At 44.3% G+C, this 24,202-nt stretch overlaps 2 protein-coding genes across 2 annotated transcripts; one reads left to right on the forward strand and one right to left on the reverse strand.

Moving 5' to 3' along the window:
* Nucleotides 1-385: 385 nt before the first annotated feature.
* On the reverse strand, nt 386-1,821 carry LOC123167505 (copper transport protein ATX1). The gene is made up of 3 exons (XM_044585340.1): nt 1,525-1,821; nt 1,153-1,228; nt 386-961 (listed from the first exon to the last, which is right to left on the reverse strand). The coding sequence occupies exons 1-3, from the start codon at nt 1,534-1,536 to the stop codon at nt 720-722; spliced, it is 330 nt and encodes a 109-aa protein (XP_044441275.1). The 5' UTR covers nt 1,537-1,821; the 3' UTR covers nt 386-719.
* Nucleotides 1,822-12,943: 11,122 nt separating this feature from the next.
* On the forward strand, nt 12,944-13,951 carry LOC123169309 (germin-like protein 5-1). Its single transcript, XM_044587148.1, has 2 exons — nt 12,944-13,212; nt 13,298-13,951. Exons 1-2 carry the CDS (start codon nt 13,095-13,097, stop codon nt 13,828-13,830), a joined length of 651 nt encoding a protein of 216 aa, XP_044443083.1. The 5' UTR covers nt 12,944-13,094; the 3' UTR covers nt 13,831-13,951.
* The last annotated feature ends 10,251 nt before the right edge of the window (nt 13,952-24,202 follow it).

A 24,202-nucleotide genomic window follows, 5' to 3' on the forward strand; every position in this document is an offset into this window, starting at 1 on the left:
CTATGGAAGGAGACATTTGCACTATACCTTTTTGCCGAGTTGATATTTTGCCTTGATCCTGCTGACAGTCCATGACTGTGAGTAGTGGTGCTCCCCGCACAGCACACACCACCACCTTGTACTTGGTAGTGCCCCCCGTTTCTCCGGACACAACTCCACGGGCTCCACGCTAGCGTCGAAGTTCGACTGCAAATACAAGCTATTTGTTCCACAAAAAAGACAGAATATTGAGTATAAATAACTCAATCGGTACAAATTGTAAATTGTCATGTGCGATAGAGCTGCGTATACATACCCCATAGAAGAAGGCGGCAGATACACGGTAGCAGGGATAGTTGTTGACGACTCTGTGCGATTTCTCCAAACCCGAGCAGTCTCAAGCAAGTGCCAAACATAACATGTCCCACAATTTTTTGCAGTAAGCAGGCCTTAATACAACATTGTATCTTTGTGCTACAAATTTCATTTTTGTGTAAATTTAACATGGACGGCTGTACTGAACACTTTCGTCAACGGAAGAGCTGTAGAACATTAATAGAACTGAAATCTATTGTAAATCATGTGGTCGACGTGTTCATTTGTCTAGATCATACACACTTTGTTTATTCCATTACGTTGTAGTCAACTCGTAAGTAACATCGTGCAAACCGCCATGACTCTCTCAACAACAATATCTTGGAGTTTTCAAAGGTCACGGCGGCATCATCTGTGCGTGGTCATCAAGCGACGGTGTTGGCCGGGGTCACCTCCGGTGCAGGCGCGGCGTCTGCTGCCGGGGTTGCCTCAGGTGCAGGCACGGCGTCGGCTGCCGGGGTAGCCTCCGGTACAGGAGTGGCTTCGGCCTCCCAGAAGGCGGTCTTCTTCCCGGTCTTGGAGACCGTCTGGAAAACGTCTTCTGGCTTGACGTTGCCCTTCACGGTCACCTTCTGCTGCTCCATGTCTATGTCGAAGCTCTCGACGCCTGCCTCCGGGAGAAGAAGCAAAGCATTAGCAGGTGAGACCACCATAGAATTCTAGTTCAGTTCCAATGTATTCGCTGTGAAGTTTGTTTTAGTCATTCCTTTTGCGGTTGAAACTGATTTTCACAAGCAGGTAGATATAAATGCGTTGGTAGCTTTGAAAGGAAGCAGGTAGACGCAGAGAGGAAATAACCTTCCATTTTGGTGAGCACCCTTTTAACCGCCCCCGAGCAACCTCCGCAGGACATTGCCACCTTGAGGACAACAGTCTGCCGACCATAATAAGATGAGAACATTTTGTTTCTGTTAGATTCTAACAGATCAAACATTATCTTAGCTTATTTCGACGAAGCAATCTTACTTTTTGACGAATGATCAACTAATCCAACACGGGGTATATAATAATAGACGACAAACTAGAAGTCTCTCCTAGCTAGGCTAAGCTACTTCCTATTGGTTTTCTTGATCTGTTCATCAACCAATAACTGAGAAGAGAGGAACCATGCTATGGAAAATCATAAAAAGAGATGTTGGGTAAATAAGAAGGCAGGGAAGGAGATGGTACCTCGGAGGCCATGGCTGGCAGCTACAGCAGGAGTCAGGAGGAGAAGATCGGGAGACGGGGATCGATGTCGTCGGAGGGAGAGTTTGATGATGCCTGCACCTGTTCTGGCTTCAATGATTGGGGCTGTGGGGCGACTTAAATAGACGCCTGCCAGGAGGAGGAAGAAGAAGAAGAAGATGCGTAGCACGGAAGGGAAGCACAAGGAAGGGGCGGTGAGCGGTGGGTGGACGTGCACCAAACACGCATAAAGCTAGCAAAGCATCCCCCTCGACCGATGGATCGGTAGGGATGGGCATTGTTCATGCCGCCAGCCGGCCTGCGTTGGCTTGGGAGGGGTAGTACAAGTGCCGGAAGTAGTACACCCTTCCCTTGTGCAGTACACATGCTGTACATTTGCCTTTTCTTTTCGAGGGGTCGCTGTACATAGATTCTTGTTTCCAAGGCCAGCAGCGAAGAGTGAGTCTCAAGTTCCACCGCGCCACCAGCCCACAGCCCACCATACTCTAGGCCCACAACTATGAGAGGGGAAGCGCGCTTTGTTTGAGAGCAACTTTTTTTTGGGGTGTCTGAGAGCAACTGAGGCTCACGTCCGATCATATGATTGGCTGAAATCAAAGTATGGTTACGTGAAATTAAACGTTGATGCGAGATTTGATAATGACACACTCGCAGCAACATTTGGAGCAGTTATTCGGGACCATAGGGGGGAATTTATAGCGGCTGCTAATGAAAAAATGGACCCCTGCTTCGACTCGTTCACAGTAGAAGCAATGGCAGTGAGGTTTGGTTTGAATCTTGCTAATACCATTGGATGCAGTAAGATTGAAGTGAATTTGGATAGCGTAGAGGTGGTGAATGCGTTGAGCCAAGGCTACTCTTCTTTAGTCGCTTCATCCATTATAGATGACTGTTATTTCATGTCATTAGTTTTTCCCATGTCATTTATGATCATTGTAATAGAGAACGTAATTGAGTAGCTCATGAACTAGCAAGGTTAGCTAGGTCCTCATCTCCGAGTGTTTGGATGGATAACGCCCCTGATGAGGTTATCCCTTTACTTGTAAACGATGCTACTTTACTTATGAATGAATAAAGGAGAAGAAGTTTATCAAAAAAGATAAAGGAGTATCCCTAGAGGAAGGGCCGCAAGGGTCACTTTGTATGGGCTAAGAGCACGTCAAGTGGTTCGTTCGGCCGTTGCCACGTGTCGTGTGCTAGGCGCTCCCTCTGAATTTTGTTTTTTATTCTTTTTACATGTTTCCGAGTTTTAGATGTTCTTTTTCAGTTTTTTTATTTACGCCTGGTTTTCCTAGGTTTTGGAGTAAAAAATTGTGAATGTTCTTTTTGGTGCAAAGATTTTTTTTTTGTGTGTTTCCGGGATAAGCACAAATTTGCTTTTCGTGGGGGCACAAATTTACTTATGCGAGAAGCATAGCTGTGTTTCTCGAAAAGCAAAAGAAAAAATCACATAATTATTCTTTTGCGCGATGTTTTTGCTTCCACGAGAAGAACATATTTGTTTTTATGAAGACATAGATTTGCTCCCGTGAGAAGCACATAGTTGTGCTTCTAGGGAAGGGAAAAATTATATTTTTTGCATATTTTTTTCTGGCTTTCTCAAAGCACATATTTGCTTCTGCGAGAAAAGGAAAAAATCATGATTTGTTTGCGTGAACTTTTTTCTGCACAACTATGATTCTTCGGAAAGAAAAAATTGTGATTTTTTTCCGTACTTTTTTGTGCTTCCACTAGAAGCACATACTTGCATCTCACGGAGGCACAAATCTTTGTTTCTTGAAAAGGAAAAGAAGTTGAAACTGGCATTAAAATGGGATCTATTTTCGTAGATCTCGACGCGAGAAGTCCAATGGTGAAAACGATTGAAAATTTGGACACATGGTGCGAACGATAAAACGTTTTGAAAAAAACAAATCTATGAAGAAAAATGAGAAAACTCTCAGATTACGGCAAGTGGCGAACATGCAGTACGCCACTTGTCAAAGTTGAGAAGGTGGGAGTAACCTTTGCAAGGGGTACCCCTGAACTAGTGATTTCGGCGTCGGCTTTGTCTCGCCCTCAGCCAGAGACAAAACCCCAATTCTTATTTGTCGCTAGCTTCACTGGTTACAACGCTTTTGGTAAAAGACGCACCCCCCCCCCCTTTGTTCGATACGGTTAGAATGGATCGTTTCACCATCTTAGGTACGAGTGGGACGCTCTTGGGTTTGGGAAGTTTCCAAAAGCTTCCTGGGCTAGTTTTGTTAAGTTTTGGAAGGTTTTAGCTGGTTTTTCTTTGTTTGGCTTTTCTGTACGGATTTTCTTTTTTCTTTTCTAGGATGCGTGAAGTTTTTCAAATTTATGTTTTTTTCGAAGGGCCAGGAGCGATGAGTGAGTTTCAAGTTCCACCCGTGCCTCCGGCCCACCATACCCTCGGCCCACCACCATCAGAGGGGCAATGCTCTCTTCGTCTCGCCTGCACGAGACGGGCGGCCCTATGTCTTGCTTCACGTGAGACAGAGGGAACCCTCTCCTGAAGAAGGGAGTCACGAGTTGGGCCGGCCCAGGCGCGCGGAGCCACATCCTCTTTTTCATGTCTTTCTTTTGTTTATTCTTTCAAATATTCTAAATATAGTACACAAAACACTTTACATAAAGCATATTAAAAAAATGTTAACCAAGCATTTGAAAATGTTAAATGTGTGTAGAGAAAACTTTACTCATGTGTACAAAACGTATATAAAAATATTTGATGTGTGTGAAAAAATTGATCACATATTTTAAAAATGTTAATTAGGCACTTGAAAAAATGGTTAAGCAAGTATTTTAAAATTGTTAAATGTGTATATAAAAAATGTTGACCGTGTATTAAAAAAATGTTTAACATGTATTTCATAAGTATTAATCAAGCATTTGGAAAATGTTAATCAAGCATTAAAAAATGTTAAAGTTCCATAGAATAAATGTTGACCTTGTATTAAATATATTTAATATTGTATTGTATTCAAAAAATGTTAAACTTGTGGTTGAAAAAGTTGATAAAGCATTTGACAAATGTTAAATTTATATAGAGAAAATATTGACCATGCATTCAAAAACTGTTCATCAAGCACTTAAAAATGATAAATGTGTATAAAAAATATTGACCATGTATTAAAAATGTTAATCTTGTATTTTAAAAATGTTAATAAAGCATTTGAAAAATGTTAAATGTACATAGAAAAAATGTTGACAGTGTATACAGAGAAAATGTTGACCATGCATTCGAAAAATGTTAATCTTGCATGAAAAAATGTTAATCAACCATTTAGAAAAAATACTAATTGTGTATAGAATTTTTTTACCATGTATTTAAAAAATTGTAATCTTCTATTTGAAAAAGTTAAATGTATGTAGAAAAAATGTAGGCCGTCTATTAAAACATGTTAATCTTGCATTTGAAGAAATGTTAATCAAGAATTTGAAAAATGTTAAATGAGTATAGAAAAACATTTGAGCATGTATTAAAGCAATGTTAATCTTTTATTTGAAAAAATGTCTATCTAGAATTTGAAAATGGTTTAGAATGTGTATCAAAAAATGTTGACCATGCATCAAAAAATGTTAATCTTTTATTCAAAAAATTTAAAATTATATATAGAAAAATGTTGACCATGTATTAAAAAATGTCAAAATTGTATGGGCAATGCTACGCGGGGAGCCGTTAAATTCAGCTACGATTTGTGCAGCAAGGATGATGTTGCGCTCGAACATTTGTAACAAAGTTCATGTTGCGGAACTTTTGCAACAGAGGTACTGCTGCAGGAATTTTCCTGGAACAGAGCTAATGTTGCAAAAAATCTCCTTATATGGTACTATCTACTGAAGAAGTTTTGCAACATCACAAATGTTGCAGAAATCTTTCTTGCAACAGGGAGGATGTTGCAGAAAAAGACCACCATCGTACGCCACGAGCTCCCATCAAACGGTGGTGAGGGAGGGGTAGTGTTGCCCGTCACTGTCGACGGGCGTCGGGCCGCCGACCAGATCGCCCATCCTCCTCTCCGACAAGGTGTGTGCACCACGCACAGTCGACAGACATGGTGGAGGTGGACGGCAAGCACCCTGTCGCCCTCCCTTGTGATCTTTCCAAAGCGAGTCAAGCAGGTAACGACATCATCCGGCCGCTCCGAAGGAAGATCCCGTGGAAGATGATGGATAGAAAGCCATGAGGATGGGAAGATACGTTGAACCGACGGGAGCCACCGGGGGATCTGAAACCTATGTTCCCTCTGTCGCGTGACCCACACATACATCTCCTTCCAACTCGTCCCCAGCAAGTCGTCGTCGGAGCCGCCGCGGAGCGACCACCACAGCGTGTTCCCCGGCAGCGCCTTGTACCTGGGCAGCCAGAGCTCGCGGTCTCGCTCTCGGCCGCCCACGAGGCGCCTCAGCTCGGTGCAGGTGCTCTCCACCCTGAGGAGGTCCTTCCCGTCGGGGAGCCTCGCCAGGATCGCCAGCATGGCGTCGCTCGGGAGGGCCATGAGGGTGGGGGCTCGCCCCGGCACCACGCCGTGCTCGCGGCATAGGTCTAAGAGGAGGCGCCGGCAGAGCCCGTTGATGACCGTCCTCCAGAGCGTGGAGGCCGTCCCGAGCAGCTGGCGCCCCGTGTCGTCCAGACCGCCAGATAGGAGCGGCGCGGCGGAGAGCGCGTCTAGGCACGCCCAGTACGTGCCGCCGGTCCTCCGGACAGAGCTTACTTGCACGTAGAAGAGGAAACACTGCCCGTCAGTGCATATCCTCAACGCGGCACCGTCCATGTCGTGCCGGGGCAGCAGTTGCGGCGCCGTGTACTCCAAGGACAGGGTCGAGGCCATCGCGCCTGCCTCCGTCGGAAGCCGGCAAGGCAACGGGTCCCCGCGGCGGCGCACGATGAAGCCCGCCTCGAGGAAGGCGGCGTGGACCACGATTACCAGACGGCCAAGGAGGGGCTCCGCGTCCCACCGGCGGGCGTCGACTACTCTGTGTAGGGGAGAGATATTTGACGATATGGCTATACCTACGAGGTGAAGGAGGTCAGGTGATGATTCCTTGATTGTTTATACGGAAAAAACAGACGAGTGTGGTGAGTTTGCGATGGCAAAGCTGGGTAATCTTTTTGATTGACGAAGTAACTGCAATGCGACAACGGGAGTCCCCATCAGACATCCTGGGAATTGCATTTCCGATTGCAGCAAACTTCTTGCTTTTCCACAGATGAGATTACGACCGACGATCCTACCGATGCCCATTCCTATTTTTAAGCTTAAGAACACATGGAGTTTCTTATCTCAGGCAGCACGGATGAACAGTAAAATCAGGAAAATATGAAAAACAAAATCTGTGTTTTTGTTGGTGTGGAAAGCATTAAGAAATGTTTTGAGTTTGCAAACTTTTATCTTGGAATCACATTCGTGGAAGTCGTGGCAAAAGAAATTGATGCTAATTTTGAAAGTATTTAAGAGCGCTGATTTTATCTTTTTGTCACGACTTCCACAAATGTGATATGCTGATGAAAATTTCCAAGCACTCAAAACATTTCTTAATGTTTGCCACACAAAAAATCGGAATATTTTGAATGCTTTCTGAATTATTATTTTCAATTTTGTTGTTCATGCCGAGAGCATTTGAGCTCGAGTTTAGATTAGGACTTCTACTTTACCCATCACTTCCATCCTTATCTGTAACTGGCGCGCGCACTCGATCCTTCACTAGCGAACTGGGCTGCCCCAAAACATGTAACTCAGAGCACTGGTTTTGCGAACTTTCTACAAGGTCTCCTTGGGGTTTTTTGGCTGGGTTCTTCTGCTTTTTGGTTTCAAAGATTTTTGTCCAGTTGGGTTAGTTTGAGTTTTTTCCCTTTCCATTTTAATTTTCATGGACTTTTCTTAAATTGTGATGTTTTTTAAAACATGAAAAATTTCAAATTCACAAAGATGTTTAATTTCGTGAATATTTTTAAAATTTATGACATATTTTTTCAAATTTAAGAAATTTTCTCAAATGTAAAATTGCGAAAATTTTCAAATTCCCGAACTCCTTTTCAATTCCACAAATTTTTTTCAAATCCATGATCTAAAAAAATATATCATTTTTTGCCAAATTTGTGTCGCTTTGATATTCGTGTTTTGTTCAAATTCATGAAAAAATCAAATCATTTTAGTTTTTTCAAAAGTTCAACCAAGCGCCTTGAGTGAGGGAGACCTAGCAGCTCCTGCGAGGAACGAAGAGTGCTAAGCCGGGCGTGAGCGCTTGGCACTTGAGTCGGCGCCTGAAGCGACGGTTAGGAGCACGACACCTCATCCCCAGCACCGCAACACGCGCCACTTCTCCCAATTCCTTAGTCAGTCATTCGACAGTTGACCAATCATGGTTGACCGTTCCACCGTTGACTTTTTGAGAAATGTGGAAAATTCAAAAAATGGAACTAGAAGAGAATCTTCGCAAAATTTGAAAAAGGTCATGAATTTGAAAAAAAAAACACTGGCCATAGAAAGTTCATGGATTCAAAAATCTCACGAGTTCAAAAAACGTTCGGGAATTTGAAAAAGTGTTCATCGATTATGAAAAAAGGTCATGAATTTAAAAAAAGTTTTCCAATTTTTTAAAAGGTCATGAGTTAGAAAATGTTCACAATTTTTTAGAAAGTTCATGAATTTGAAATGCATTTGGGAAAATACAAAAAAGTTAAACAGAATAAAAACGAACAAAGAAATTCCAAAAACAAAAAGGCAAAAAAACTGAATGGATGCTTCCAGAAGTTTCCCAAAACTAGGCCAGGAAGTTCTGGAAGCTTCTCAAATCCGGAAATAGGAAGCGGGCGTCCATATATCTTGCCTTCAGCGAGTCCAGCTTCGGACTCGCTGAAGGTGTGACAAATATAAGCCAGCCCACGCGCGCGGGAGGCCACAACCTCTTTTTCTAGGATTTTTAATTTTTTTGTTTCCTTTTTTGCTTTATTATTGTGCTTTTCTTATAATTTAAAACATTCTAAATATATATAATTATAAAACAACTCTATAAAATATATTTGAAAAAATGTAGAGCAATTATTTGAAAAATGTTGAATAATTATTTGTAATTTTTTAATCAAACATTCAGAAAACATTAAACGTGTATAGAAAAATTATAGGTCATGTATTAAGAAAGGTTAAACAAGTTTATTAAAAATATTAATCAAGCGTTGGGAAAAATGTTGAACATGTATAAAAAAATATTGATCATGTATTAAAAAATGATGAATTTTTTTCATCATTTATATAATCAAGCATTTGAAAAATATTGAACATGTATTTGAAAAATATTAATACAGCATTTGAGAAATGTTAAATGTGTATAAAAATGTTAACCATGTATTTTGGAAATGATGAAAAAAGTTAATCACATTTATCAAAATGTTAATCAAGCATTTGAAAAAATGTTGAACAAGTGTTCGAATAATGTTAATCAAGCATTTAAAAAATGTTAAATATGTATGGAAATATGTTGACCATGTATTCAAAAAATGTTAATCTTTTTATTTGAAAACTGTTAATTAAGCATTTAGAAAACATGTATAGATAAAATGTTGACCATGTATTAAAAAATTGATAATCTTGTATATGAAAAGTGTTAATCAAGAATATAAAAATGTTTATAGAAAAATTGTTGTCTGTATACCAAAAAATTGTTAAATTTGTATTGTAAAAATTTTAAACATGTATTAGAACAATTTTTTGACTGATACAAAAAAAATGTAGAATGAAAACCAAAAGAAACAAAGAAAACCACAAAAATGAAATCAAAAAGAAACAAAATGAACCAAAGATAAAAGGAAAGGAAAAACACATTCGAAGAGACAAACGCAAAAGAGAATGGAAAAGGAATAAAAAACCAAAGAATGAAAAAGAAAACAAACAGAAGAAACAAAAAAAGGTAGAAAAAAACTAAGAAGACCGGCTTGAATTGCCTCAAGAAGAACACCCCCCCCCCCTCCCTACTAGACATGAACGCCAAGCGGGCGGAGTCACTAGCAGCGCCGGGCTTCTCCTCGGAGGTATTGGGATCGATCCCCTGCGCATGATCCATTTTCTCCTCCTTTTTCTTTAAAAGTGAGCTGATGGGCCGGCCTATTTTCTTGCGCGAGGAGCGATTCCCTTCAGCGAGAGCAGCTTCCTTCTCGCTTAGGGCCTGTTATGATCTTCTCCAGCTTCTAAATTCACCAGATTCACAAATAATTTTGTCCCGAACGTTTGGGCTCCAAGAAGCTAACTTCTGAAAGCTGACCCAACTCGCAGTGCAAAAACGTGAAGCTCGATCGGCCCAGGTCCACCGTTCGAAGAATCAGAAGTTTGCCCAATTTACAGGGAGTTGCCACCGCCAAAGATAACGGTTCACTGCCTCCCGCTCGATAGAAAGAATCCAGCGATCCCCAACCAATCGATACCCCTCTCCCTCCCAAGTATCGATGCACAGGGCCCGAACAAGGCTGCATCAGCCGGCCCAATAAAGTGCCAAACGGGCCAGAGCCCTCCCAGATGGGCTGCAGCTCTACGAGAAGCTGCCCGATGCAGCCAAACATTCCTGCGAAATCACTAATTAAGGAGTACTCGTTGCAAAGAACACTCCACTTTTCCAGGTCGCGACAAGTGGCGCACATGCAGCGCGCCACTTGTCGCAACCTGGGAGTTTTCCCTTTTTTCGTAGATCCGTTTATTCAAAACGTTTTATCTCTTAAACATTCCTCACGTCGAGATCTTCAAAACTAGATCCCATGTTGATAGGTTTTGACGAACTTTTTTTTCACGAAAAAAATGGATGAAAAAAACCGGGTGAAAAAACCGAACCGGGAGCACGGTTTTTTTCCCTTTACGGAAGAGGCACGCCCGTGCCTCTCGCGAAATGACAACCGTGCCTCTAGTGTAAGCAAAACCGTGACTCTCGTGGAAGAAAAAAAAACAGAAAACGCATTTTTTCTGTTTCCGAGAGGCACGGCCGTGACTTCCGCAAAAGCATAACCGTGACTCTCGCGAAAAAAAAAATAGAAAACGCGTTTTTTCCTTTCCGAAAGGCACGGCCGTGACTTTCGCGTAAGCACAACCGTGCCTCTCGCGGAAGCAAAACCGTGACTCTCACGAAAGAAAAGAAAAACAAAAAACGCGTTTTGTTTTTCCCTTTCCGAGAGGCACGGCCGTGACTCTCGCGAAAGCACAACCGTGCCTCTCGCGGAAGCGGAACCGTGACTCTCGCGAAAGAAAAAAAAAATAGAAAACACTTTTTTTTTCGTTTCCGAAAGGCACGGCCGTGACTCTCGCTAAAGCACAACCGTGCCTCTTGCGGAAGAAAAACCGTGACTTTCGCGAAAGGAAAAAAAAAGAAAATGCGTTTTTTCGCGAATTTTTTTTTTGATCGAAAATCTAAGAAAGACCGGGGGAAAACCAAAACGTCAAAAAAACCGTTTAAAAAGCCGAAAACGCGTGCAAAAAAATAAAAAAATCCGAAGGGAGCGTCCAGAGCGCGATAGGTGGCGAATGGCTGAGAGCACGCCAAGTGGCGCTGATCGTTGCGAGGCTCCCGAAGGAGCGCTCGTTAACTAGTTGCCCCCACATTCCTGCGATCGCTACGTGAAGTTAGAAGCGAGGAGGACTGTCTCGAAAAAAAAAGCGAGGAGGAGAAGCTGGATATGTGGACTTTTGAGAAGCCAGATGAGATCTTCATGCCCTTAGTGCAGGACATAACTCTCGCAAAAAGAAGCTCCTTATGGATGTCTGTGTCTGCGCGTTGTAACAAATGGACTTTAAACGTCGCCTAGAGCGCTAAATAGGTGTTGGGTGGGAGCACCCCCTACTTGATTACTCAATGTACTCCCTCCGTTTGTTTTTACTTCGCATATAAGATTTGGTCAAAGTCAAGCTACACAAAGTTTGACCTAATTTATATAAAAATATGAACATCTACAATATTAAAACTATGGTATGAAAATACATTTCGTGGTGCATCTGATAATGCTGATTTCATATCGTCAATGTTTATATTTTTTAATATAAAGTAAGTCAAACTTTACAAAGCATGACTTTGACCAAACCTTATATGCAGACTAAAAAGAAACGGAGGGAGTACGTACTTTGTTGTCCTACTACGCTTGGTTTTATGGCATACGCGCACCCTCAATTGCTCTTGGCCCAGCCCATTTTTGTTTTTCTTTTCTATGTCTTTCTTTCTTTCCTTTTGTTTTGTGTTCGTTTTATTTTAATTTTCTCTTCTGTCTTTTTTTACTTTTTACTTTTCCTTTGTTTTTAAAATTTTCTTTTTTACTTTTATACTGTTTCAATTTATGTGTTTGTGTTTCACTTCTCTTTTTGCACGTAAACATTATTTAATTATATGAACATAAAATCAGGTGTGAAGGATTTTTTTTCTTTCAGTTTGTGAACATTTTTTATACAAATGTATGAACATTTTATATATGAATATAAGATTTTTTTACATGATCATGTTTTTAAACCGAAGATGAACATTGTATTTTGTTTGACATATATGAAGATATATATTGGCATACATGACTTTTTCCCTTTTCTACAGTATATACTTTTTCACCAATAGTGGCGTACTCACCGCTGATGGATAATAACCAATGGGCCTTTTTTCTTAAGGAACACACCCGGAGGGCATCGTGGACCAGACGATTGTCTAGGAAAATGACCAGTTTAATGAAAAGATAACTGAACGTGGAATGACTAGTAAAAATTAAGATTACAATGAAAATTGCACTAGTCTTCTTATTCCTCCGATTGATTGTTTTACTATGGTTGTTTGTGTATTATGATCTTGATTTTGTTTTCTCGATTACTTCTATCATGATCTACTCTTTCACTTTAATTAACAGGACTGATGCAAACTTTGCTGACTCATTTCGTAAATGAAAAGTTCATATGCAAAAAGTCACCTTGTCCATCCCTATCTCTACACGGCACATTGCCTGGATTAATTCATAAGTGAAGTAAGCATTGGAGTAGAAGCGAAAAATAAACACACTGAGTGGAGTATAATGCCATACTTCATTTTTTAAGATTACACAACATATTTGATACCCTTTGGAATAGAACAACCGTGCTACAAGGAACTGCGCCTCCACTTTCCTCAACAGCAACCGAAAAACAAATGATATCACACCACACAAGCCCATGCCCCACTTGGTTTATTCTTGTAAGCACACGTTGGGCCCATAAAGTTGGTGAAACGTCGTCCTAGCGGACTATTGCGCAAAACGTCCCTGAGAACCTAAAATTCGACTTGCAACCGTAAAAGCTAATTAAGGAGTTAAATATTCTCCAAAAAATTAGGGATTTAAATCCTTCTTCATATAATTTTCCCTCCTATAAATTGAAGGCCATAAGTGTGCGAATATCGCATTGGTATGATATAAGATACTAACAAAATATTGCCTGCGCATGCATGGAAGCCCATTAACGTCCCTGCATCATACTACTAGTATATAAGTGGAGGCCTCTCTAGTCTACAGTCTAGACCCTGCACTCGTCGCTCCTTGCACATTTCGCTGATCCAGAAGGCTCGCCATGGCTGCTGCGACATTGCTCTTGGCGCTCGCCGTCGTCGCTCTCGGCTCCGGCCATGTCGAGGCTTTCGACCCTAACCCTCTCCAGGACTTCTGCGTCGCCGACCCCACGTCCAAAGGTACGGAAAAATAAACGCCGTGCTTGTGGCAGCTCTTCAGTTTCCATGTGATCATCCATGGTGATATGCGCGTACGTACCCGCAGTGCACGAGAACGGGGTGGCGTGCAAGGACCCGGCGGCGGTGGTGGCGGAGGACTTCCTCTTCGGCGGCCTGGACAAGCCTGGCGGCAAGACGAGCAAGCGCTTCGGGTTCACGGCGAACCAGGTGCAGATCCCGGGCCTGAACACGCTGGGCGAGTCCCACGTCCGCCTCGACGTCGTGCCGGGGGGCGTCTTCCCGGTGCACTACCACCCGAGGGCGGCGGAGACGGCGCTGGTGCTGGAGGGCTCCGTCTACTTCGGCTTCGTCTCCTCCTACCCGGACAACAAGCTCTACGCCAAGGTGCTCCGCAAGGGCGACGTCTTCGCCGTGCCGCAGGGGCTCGTGCACTTCCTCTACAACAACGGCACCGCGCCGGCCACGCTCTACGCCTCCCTCAGCAGCCAGAACCCGGGGCTGGTGCTCCTCGGCAACTCGCTCTTCGCCGGGGCGCTCCCCGACGATCTCGTCGCCAAGACACTCCTCACGGACGCGCACACTGTGCAGACCATCAAGGCAAACTTCCGGCGGTCTTGATGCATGGCCACGCCATGCTTGTTCCAGATCTGTATTCTTTGTATTTTATGGGGGCGGGCACAGTAATTTGCACGGCAACCGTTTCTTTGCAATAAACATGAAATACTTGGAGCAATATCAATTCGATCGTGCTCGATCGCGTAGACAAGGCGTTATGATTTGATTTATTTTTTGAACACCGTTACGATTTGATTTGAACAAATTTCACGTTCATTTTGATTCTAAAAAGGAAAGTAATTATATTATCACTGAAAAAGAAGTATCCGTATGCTTGATGTGAAAATCTGTAGAATTACATACTGATGTAAGAAAAACTTTGTGTATATTTCTAAAAGATTATTAAAACCAATTAAGGAGTACTTATCTTGTATTTCTTTAAACATGCAAACCATGTATAGAAAATATATATATCTCAACATGTTACAATCCATTTTCATTCCTTTTTCGCGGTAAAATCTATTTTCATTCTTTTTTCCTTGTGAAATCCATATTCACTCTCTCTTTTTCTGCGGGGAAATCCATTATCATATTATACTAATTATATTTTATAACTACATAATAAAGCATATGTATGTTCACTAAATATTCTCATGTTCAAGTTCCATATAACTAATCTCGTTGAACATACTGTTGCTAATTCATGCAGCAAAGTTATCATCAAGATTTTAACGGAGAAAGATTATTATGTTGTGCTAGAATTAATTATTATGCATATAGTCATATAATGGTTTGACTGATTTAAAAGATTGCATTGCTCTGTCGACTGAGCCAACATGATGGATACATCATCGTAGTCAATCAAGTAAACAAACGCTGGTCGATTCCACGAGTCGTTTTCTTTCTTCCCATGGAAGAAAGGGGACCCTTTGACTAGGGACCTCGTCTCATGTGGTTTTAGGGCCATGGAAACGTGATAGATGTCTGCCCTTACCGTCGGGAGGGCTTCGTTATTTCATATTTTTTTGAGTTTGGTTAGGGTTTGTGTCCTGTTCAGAGAGACGAGGCGGCGATGGCTCTTTAAAGATGGAATAAGGTTCTCCCTACCTAGTCCCAGTCCCGATGATGTTTCTAGCATCGTCGGAGGGCGTGTGGAGTTTTGTCTCCAGCGGATCTCGCGGGATTCAGTGGTGTTTGTCTTCGGCGGATACATGTGAATCTTTTTTGTGTCCGTGTGTCTACTTGTTGGATCCTTTCGATCTACGCTTATCTTCATCGGCGGTTACTGTTATGGTGTGCGTCACTGGTCCTATGGGGCCTTAGCACGACGACTTCCTAACTATCTACTACAACTTGTTTGCTAGGCTCCGATAAGGAGGGGGGCGAAGATAGCGGCACGCCTTCGGCTCGCTCCTGTGTCTATTGTCGCTGATAGGTGGTCTATGGACCTAGATGTATTTTTTATTTCTGGTGTTCTTTGTACTACCTTAACAGTTGATGAATAGATCAAAAGTTTTCTCATAAAAAAAGTCAAGCATAAAAAATACTAGGGGTGCGCCCTTTGTCATGCCGCCTGAGCTATTGTTGTGTGTTGTCATCTAGGCAAACGTCCGTTCCACTGCCTTTCTTGATGATGATTGTGACATTCATTTTTTAAGACAGTAAAACTGAACCACATTCAGGCCTCTCATGTAATTAGCGATTTCAGTCGTTAGATCTTGATGTTCGAACTTTTTCGGCCGTCTGATCGATTTCATCTCGCGAACTGGGCCACATATCGTAAAGGGTTGCTTCTCCGGAAGAAAAATCCGAAGCCTGTGGTTAATTGGGCCTATGCCCCTTCCATATTCCGGCCCAACCTGTCCCTGTTCATGATATGCGGGGAACAACCATGATTTTAAATTGCGCAATATAGCTCTGCTATAGCGTTTGGAAGAGGTCCTGCACTAAGGGTCTTTGGTCAAAGCATATGAGCAAACATTTTAAATAACACTCTATAGCACGCTATAGCATTTAGAAGAACGGGAGGTAAATAGGATACAGAGGTTACCAGTGATGCTCGATGGCGACATGGTATTTGTTCGACCAGAGCATGAGGAAGAGCAAAGGAAAGGAACCATCGGCTTACCTATGCCTGAACCAAAGAGGAAGCAGCCACCGGAGGGGCGGGAAGCGTCAGAGTCATCGCTGAAGCTGGCAGAGCTGCTTCGCCGAACAAACTTGTGCCAGATGACACCGTGTTCCCAAAAGCAGTGTCAATCATGGGATGTTCATCCGGATCCATTCACCTTTGCCATCATCTTCACTATCATGGGGCACATCTCACCTTGGAGTTGGCCTGCTGCTTCGCCATGTTGCTCATCACTGCAGCAAAACACAACAGGGTCAGGTGGCTGGAATGAGTATATATAAGAGCACAACAACAATGTAGGCTACAGCAACCCTAGACACAACTTAAAGCAAGCAGCAAATAGGCAACCATGGTCATGTCCTAATAATAACCTCCTTGTGTTTACAAGTTTTTAAAGATCATCTACACATTGTACCTCTTGCTAGCTTCGCTATGATAGCACTTCTGCCAACCTAACAAGCTTTAGATATTTACTACAGCCCATATTGCCATAATACAGTGGTTGGAAAACAAGTATAGTATAGTACAAGAACAATGTAGCATTAACTACAGGCAGCTCTATACACTACCCTAATTAAAGCAGCAAATACACAATGCTTCTACCCTCCACTACAAAAAAAAAGACACATCCGTGATATTTTGGGCCGAACGAAAAAAAATCTGTCATACTTATGACACTTCTATGACGATAATTGTGACAAAACCCGGTATCATCATAGATGTGGTGGGGTCCTACTTGTGTGACAAAAAATCATGATAGAAAATGGGCTTTTCGTCCTGGACGGGCCGGAGACGCAGCTGCATGACATTCTTTGGGTCGTCCATGACGGAAAAAACCATGGTAGAAGCGAGGGCGCGGAAATATCGGGGAGTTCCCGGTTACGGTGGGTGGTCGGGGGCCGAGCGATGCGCGTTTCTCTCATACACGTACGCGCGTGGGTGCGAGGCGTTGGGCTCTAACTGAACCCGAGCGGATTGCACTGCAGGCTACGCGTTACACTAAACCCGAGCGATCTATCGATCCCTTGCTGTTAAATGAAGCCGAGTGATTCCTTCGCTACTACTGCTAACTGAACCCGATCGATGCTGCCTCTGGATGAACAGTGAGCGTTGTTGGGGGGTTTGGATGAAAAGTTTCCGGTGGGGGTTGGATGAACAGGAACCCGTGGTAGTAGAGGCCGTTGCCGCTGGATGAACAGTACCCTGATCGATCGAGCCGGTGGATGAACAGGACCCCGTGGAGGGCTGGATGAACAGGACCCCGTGGAGGGCTGGTTGAACAGTAGCCGGTGGAGGGCTGGTTGAACAGTAGCCGGTGGAGGGGCGGTTGAACAGGACCCCCGTGGAGAGGGCTGGTTGAACAGTAGCCGGTGGAGGAGCGCGCGGTGGAGGCTGGATGAACAGGAGCCCGTGGATGAACAGTTGCAGATGGAGGCTGGAGGAGGTCGACGGTGGATGAACAGTAGCCCGTGGAGGCTGGAGGAGGTCGACGATGGAGATGAACAGTATCCCGCGGAGTCTCGTTTTGCGGTACGCCACACCCCTCCCGGTGAACAGGACCCCCGTTTCGACCGTAGCGCTCCAACACAAGTCCGTTTCCTCCGTTTTGCGGTACGCCACACCCCTCCCGATCAACAGGACCCCGTTTCGATCGTAGGAGGTCCGTTTCCTCCGTTTTGCGGTACGCCAGACCCCTCCCGATGAACAGGATCACGTTTCCACCGTGGCCGGTCGAACACAAGGCCGTTTTCTCTGTTCTGCGGTACGCCAGGCCTCGTTTCCATCGCTTGTTCCGTCCAAGCTGGTTGGCTCCCGATGAACAGCACTCGTTCTGTTGCCTCCCGATGAACACGACGCATTCCGTTGCCTCCCCATGAACACGACGACTATGCAGTTTCTCTGTTCCGACCCAGCCACAGCCATGTACATGAGCCCTGGCCGTACGTATGCGCGAGTAGGCGTTCGAGACCCCGCCCGTATGTATGTACGTGGACGTATTTTCTTTCTTGCACCCTGGCTGCTGTACGTACGTGTACATGCTACGTGCGCGCCTCTACTACGACATGTGCGCGCCTCTATTACGACACGTGCCCTTCCTTGCACGGCCACGGTTCATCACTGCAGCCTGCAGACAGACCGATCGACCAGTATGTACGTACACATTCGCGACCAGAATGACAACGCTACATACGCTTCGACCCGGTGGGTCCCGACTGTCAGGCACTTCCTTGCGTGCGAAGATGTAGCTGGTGGGTCCCAACAGTCAGGGGCGAATCATTTTTTTGCCCGTAATATGGACGCACTTCCTTGCGAGCGAAGATGTAGCTGGTGGGTCCCAGCAGTCAGGGGGAGAAAACATTATTTTTCGGGGTAAAAAGGATGCAGTTGCATGCATGCGTCCATGGGCGTGGTGCGTCCCCACTGTCAGCCTCTCACCTACAGTCATCTTCCGATGACTCTCGGTTGTTGACCACGTTGACCACACCGTGCCGAGCGCACCAAGGCCGGTGGACGACGGCGAGGCCCCAGACTGGAACGACTCGGAGATGGGGAAGACACGGCAGTGGAGTCGCAGATGGAGAGGAGTGGGAAACTTGACTGGTTCGGGTGCACGGCAGCACTGTCGCGGTGCCGCCCATGGGAGACAGGAGCAAGAATAGAGGTTGAAGAAGGAGCACGGCTGTTGGATTAACATCCAATGGTCCAGCTGCTAGAATCATTTGTTGATTAAGTTGACAAAGCCCTGCGTACACGTCCACTTAGTAGGCCCATAAGTTAGCCACCAAATCTGACGGGCCCCGGCTGTCAACGGGAGGAATAATTTTTTTCGCATAACAAGGAGGCACTTCCTTCCGTGCGAAGATATAGCCGGTGGGTCCCAGCTGTCAGGGGGGAACATTTTTCAGCTTAATGAGGAACTTTCCTTGCGTGCGACCATGGACCTCGTGGGTTCCAGCCGTCAGGCTCTCCACGTACAGTCCTCTTCCGATGACTCTCGTTTGTTGACCACGCCGCACCGAGCGCAGCGAGGCGGTGGACGACGGCGAGGCCCCAGACGGGAACGACCCGGAGATGGGAACACGCGGCAGTGGAGTCGCAGATTGAGATGAGGAGAAGGGTTATAACTGGTTCTGGTGCGGCGTGGGGCTGCAGTCGGTGGAGAATAACATGAGGTGTGGCAGGGTGGAGGGATAGCCTAGCCGGCGGTGGGGTAGCGCTTCGCAGCGATGCATGCTAAGCAGAGCCGCTAGCCGCCGGAGGCCGGACCAGGCGGTCCCAGCGACGCTGGAGGAAGAAGACGAGATATTGAAGGTTCATGCCGGCCGTTGGATATAAATCCAATGGCGGTGGATGTCATAACCATTTGTTGACCAAGTTGACAACGCCCTGCGTAGGCTTCGACCTATTGGCCCACATGTCAGCCTGCAAAAATGTGGCATATATTTAACCCATGTTTTGTCCATTTGCTAGGCTGGGTGAATAAATAATTTCGCGTCAATGCGGCCCATTTATATTTTTTAAGAAATCCCAGCCCATTTGCACTTTCTTGAAATACACGAATTAGCTGGGCTCGTTCTATATATAATGTTAGGTTAGAAGGAGCAACTAATATCAAAAAATAAACCGGAGCGACACATTATATATATATAATTAACAAATTAGTGAGTTATTGCTCAAAATAAAAATGAGCGCGTTATTATTACATTGGTCCTTAAAATCTTCGCAAGCTTTTGTATGCAAGGATTTTCCTTGCCCGTGAGTCAAAAACAACCAGGATTTTCCTTCCCAACTTCTGTTAAACATTTAATTTTATAAGTTAATAACACGTGGGATGGTTTTATAATGTATATATAAGTCTCTATAAAATATACGATAATAGTAATAATATAAATATATATAATGTGGTTAGAAGGGAAAACATAAATTGGAGACAACATTATTATTCCCGATATATATAAACCAAGTACACGATTGACCTTCTATTTCTGAATTGGTTTTGTCAGTGAGGGAGTACAAGTGTACTAGTAAACAATAACATTATTTTCTCATGGGAGTCGCAAAATAGAGATGAACACATGCATTAAGTATCATTCTTACCTAAAGGAAGGTTATGGCGCCAATATGGATGATGAGGATTGGAACACATATCTCCCTTTGTGCAGTTCCACCGAAATGAATCCACTGCTCCATTCTGACATTCCAGTTAAACAACACAAAAGTCACTTATTTTAAGAAGTGTTTTGTGTAGTGCACCAAAAGTTCACAACAGCAACCTGGTGAAATGGATATCCCTGTTTGCACAAAAAGCTACAATGGAAACAGTCAGAGTCTCAAACAATTACAGGCAAAAACATTTGGCTAAACTTGTCATGGCTTATAACAGTGGCATGGCTTCATTTTACCAGGGGCATTAGATTAAGAACAGCTAAATATTTGGTATAAGGGCATGGGACAGTGGGTGCACTAGCAGTCCAGCACCATGTACCTAAACAGGGGCATAAAGTGGTGATTCAGAGTTTGTTGCCCCGAGAAACAAACATCCAAGAAACATATCTGGGTTGGTCCCATTTTTGTTCACTCTAGCCACCTACTCCTATGTGTGGATAGCAAATCTAGTCCTGGTCATACCACTATGTATAGCGTTACCCCGATATTTCCCTTTTCGACCAAGAGACTGATTGGATGACCAGTTTGTACTACTTTCACCCCCTTTCCTTCCTGTTTGTACCAAGTCCGATGTACATACAAAATTCCCCCACCCCCACTTTATTTCTTGTTTGAACCAAGTACAAGATTCGACTCCATGAAGTAGCTTTACCTCCAACAATAGAAAAAAAGGTGACGTTGGACCATCCGATCGAGAGGGGCTGAGAGGCAGAAAATGATGCACATGTAGTGACGTAGCGAGCTGAGGAAGTAGAGCTAAGGCGGTTTTGAAGGAAGATATACCTGAAGGTCGTCGGGATGTGGATAGGTGGGCGGCAGGAGGCCGGATCCGCCCACACTAGGGCAACGACGAAGGGATCAGAGGACCTCCTGCGCCGGCGCTCGGCCAGAGATAACGGTGCGGCCGGCAGTGGGTCTCCTCCCTCGCTGTCGACGACGGCCTAAACGCTGCCCCTCCTCCCCTTCACCGGCGGAGGGGGATACGTCCGGATCTGTAACCAGCGGTGAGGATAGAAAGACAGTGTTTTTTGAAGGGAGAAAGACAGTGTTACCACCGCTATCTTGTTTAGATCTGGAGAGGATGAGAGTGTGTGAATAGAGCAACCCTAGCAAGCAAGCGCGGAGGCTCCGGCCTATATATACGTAGTGGGGTAGTTTTCCTTTTTCACTCCATCAAAACAATCGTTTAAAATTGTGTACGTGCCAGGTCGCCGTTTTTTTAGTTGTTAATTATTTTTGGAGATAGCTACCCGCTTATTCCAAGTGGTGTTACAGTGTGCCAGGTCGCACTTTGTATCATTCAAGTCTGGTACAAGACCCTCCATTAAATGAACAACCACCCCCTCGTAAAAATTGTGAACAAGCCCACGGCTAAAATTATCGGAAACGTGGGCTGCCCCAACATGCATTATTATTTATATTTTCTACTCCCTCTGTTCCTAAATATAAGTCTTTTTAGACATTTCAAATGGACTACAACATATGGATGTATGTAGACATATTTTAAAGTATGGATTCGTTCATTTTGCTCCGTATGTAGTCACTTGTTAGAATCTCTAAAAAGACTTATATTTGGGAACGGATGGAATATTTATTGGGCCCCTTCGTAACTGGTGCTAAATTTTGACCAAAGATTTAACTGATAAAATGGTACTGCATGTTAAGAAAAATTATATCATTTGATTCGTATTTGAACATAGTTTTCAATGATGTAGGGGCTGTTTGGTTTCCAGCCACATATTGCCACACTTTGCCACACCTCACCTTAGGCAAATTTGACCAAGTTAGGTGGGTGTTTGGTTCTAGCCACACCTAAGACAAGAATTTTTTTATTAGCAGTGAACCCCACATGTCATAGACACAAAAAGTGTGGCAAGATTCCCTTAGGCAAGCCAAAGTGGGTCTAACAATTTGAGCAACTCAAGTTAGGCAAGTGTGGCAAAAATAATGTGGCAACATAAGACAAACATAGTCACAATCCAAACAGCCCCGTAATTTTTTGTGACATGCATGAACATTTGGTTAGTTAAATTTATAGTCAAAATTTGGCAAGGTGCATCAAATCAACACATGCAAGTATCAAAAGGAAAGTCACGGCATGCATGTGTTGTACTCCCTCCATTTCCAAATATAAGTCTTTTTAGAGATTGCAACAAGTGACTACATACGAAGCAAAATGAGTGAATCTACACTCTAAAATATGTCTACATACATCCGTATGTTGTAGTCCATTTGAAATGTCTAAAAAGACTTATATTTAGGAACGGAGGGAGTAACTAATGCATCGGTAAACGCAAATTATTGAAATATATCGAGTGCAGTGCTTTGATGTGTCGCGTCAACTCGTACAAGACCGAGAAGTTTGATTACTACAACGCCCTCTCGCCTTAACCGCACCTGCCTTTGGCTGCATGACAGGTGGGCCACCCACCTGTTGGGCCCACCTGTCATAGACGCAAAGGCAGGAGCAGTAAGTCAATGAAGCTGCGTCCCTCCCTCGCCCATGAGCGTGGTGGCTGGCAGGACTAGGAGAAGCTTTCGTTCGCTACACGCTCTCCCTCCCGCACGCGGTGGACATGCAGCAGTTCAATCGGTGTCAGATGGCCAGAAGCATACTGTAGTACTCCTCCACTGCAGTAGTACTCCATCATTGTTCGACTTCCCGAAGAGGCGAAGAGCCAAGCGTAGCCTGGACGCTCGTGTGGAAGTTTCATGTGTAGAGTAGTCTAGGATAGCGTGTACCATGCATGTAAGCTTAAAATCGTTGGGGTCGGCTCCATGCTTTTTTTTATTAAAATAATCTTCTGGCCCTACCTGTCATCCTGGTGATTCTAGTTTGCACGCTCATCTGGTCAAGACAGGAATATATATTTTAATTTGTGGTGGGGTAAATGTTAGAGGTTGCAGCAAATGGAGTATTGTACACTGCGGGTCTTTCAGCCAAGTTTAGAGGCAACCATGTCGGGCCAGTGCTATGATGTGTCGCGTTAACTCGTACAATGAGGAGAAGCTTGATTTTACTACTACACGCCTTCTCCCCCGCCCATGCGCGCGGTGGCTATCCCTCCCGCACGCGGTGGACGGACATGCAGCAGTGGATTCGATACTGTAGAAGTAGTAGTAACATCATTGTTCGTCTTCTCGAAGAGGCGAAGAGCCAAGCGCAACCCGAACATGGCAGTTGCGAACGGTCGCGTGGCTTTCTTTGTGTAGGGGTGGGGCATGGTGCGGAGCCTTGGAGCACGCATATAGCCAGGCTCTTGCATGAGACAAAATTGCTATTTGAGCCCACTATTTTGTACGTGCTTGCTAGTATAGCCCTGTAAACCGGAAAGGAGTATTTGCCTTTCTAGAGATTTCAACAAGTGACTAGACTACACCGCGTGCAGTACTGGCTCAAATCTCAAATCTCATCAACCAAGGCATTTTGTGATTGGAGGAATGTATCTCGTACTTTACAAAACTACCCTAATTAAACTCATGCATTAATTACGTAGATCTCTCGTTTTCCTCTCCGCCTTGGTCGTGGTTCACAATATTGAGCACTCCTATATGACTAGCCGCTCTATCTACATGCGGGACATCAAAGCATCCAGACCCGCGTGCCATCCACCAAATCACAGCGAGGTGCTACAGTTGAGACTCACCGGTCACCCCGGTGTGGCCGTCATGACCCGTCATATCACAAAACCCACCTTTACCAGCAGTGGTAAAGTGGCCTCGAAGTTGGACTGGACGAAGCAACCATCATTTCACTGGAACGCTCGTTGAAGCCCTTTCTCCCCTTTCTTGAAGAAAACCTCACTCCAGGCTACTCACTTCTACCATTTTTCTTCTGTACCGATGAAGGAAAGGTGGGCGAATCAGTGATGCTGCTATATTTTCATTCCAAGAATCTTCTTTTCATGAAGCACCGACCGATTCTCACAACCTATTCTTTTCCCGTTTTCATTGCGATTGTGGTTTCCTTTCGATTGTTTTTTGTTTGTCAGTTCATTGATGGATCCTGGAGCACTAGCCAAAGATTTGCCGGCGGACAACCCACTGGAGATAGCGATCTCTAGGAAGCGAGCACCGACCAACGAGTTGACCATGTTGGCAGGCCAACCCATGGAGACGAAGAACTCCAAGAAACAA

Source organism: Triticum aestivum, chromosome 7D, assembly GCF_018294505.1.
Source record: "Triticum aestivum cultivar Chinese Spring chromosome 7D, IWGSC CS RefSeq v2.1, whole genome shotgun sequence".
Taxonomy (NCBI): Eukaryota; Viridiplantae; Streptophyta; class Magnoliopsida; order Poales; family Poaceae; genus Triticum; species Triticum aestivum.

Bases quoted from the DNA above. Each gene is read 5' to 3' on its own strand.
- LOC123167505 (XM_044585340.1), bottom strand. The intron at 962-1,152 runs GTTATTTCCTCT...TCCCGGAGGCAG, and splicing joins GGTGCTCACCAAAATGGAAG to GCGTCGAGAGCTTCGACATA.
- LOC123169309 (XM_044587148.1), top strand. From the start codon at position 13,095: ATGGCTGCTGCGACATTGCTCTTGGCGCTCGCCGTCGTCGCTCTCGGC. The intron at 13,213-13,297 runs GTACGGAAAAAT...ACGTACCCGCAG, and splicing joins CGCCGACCCCACGTCCAAAG to TGCACGAGAACGGGGTGGCG.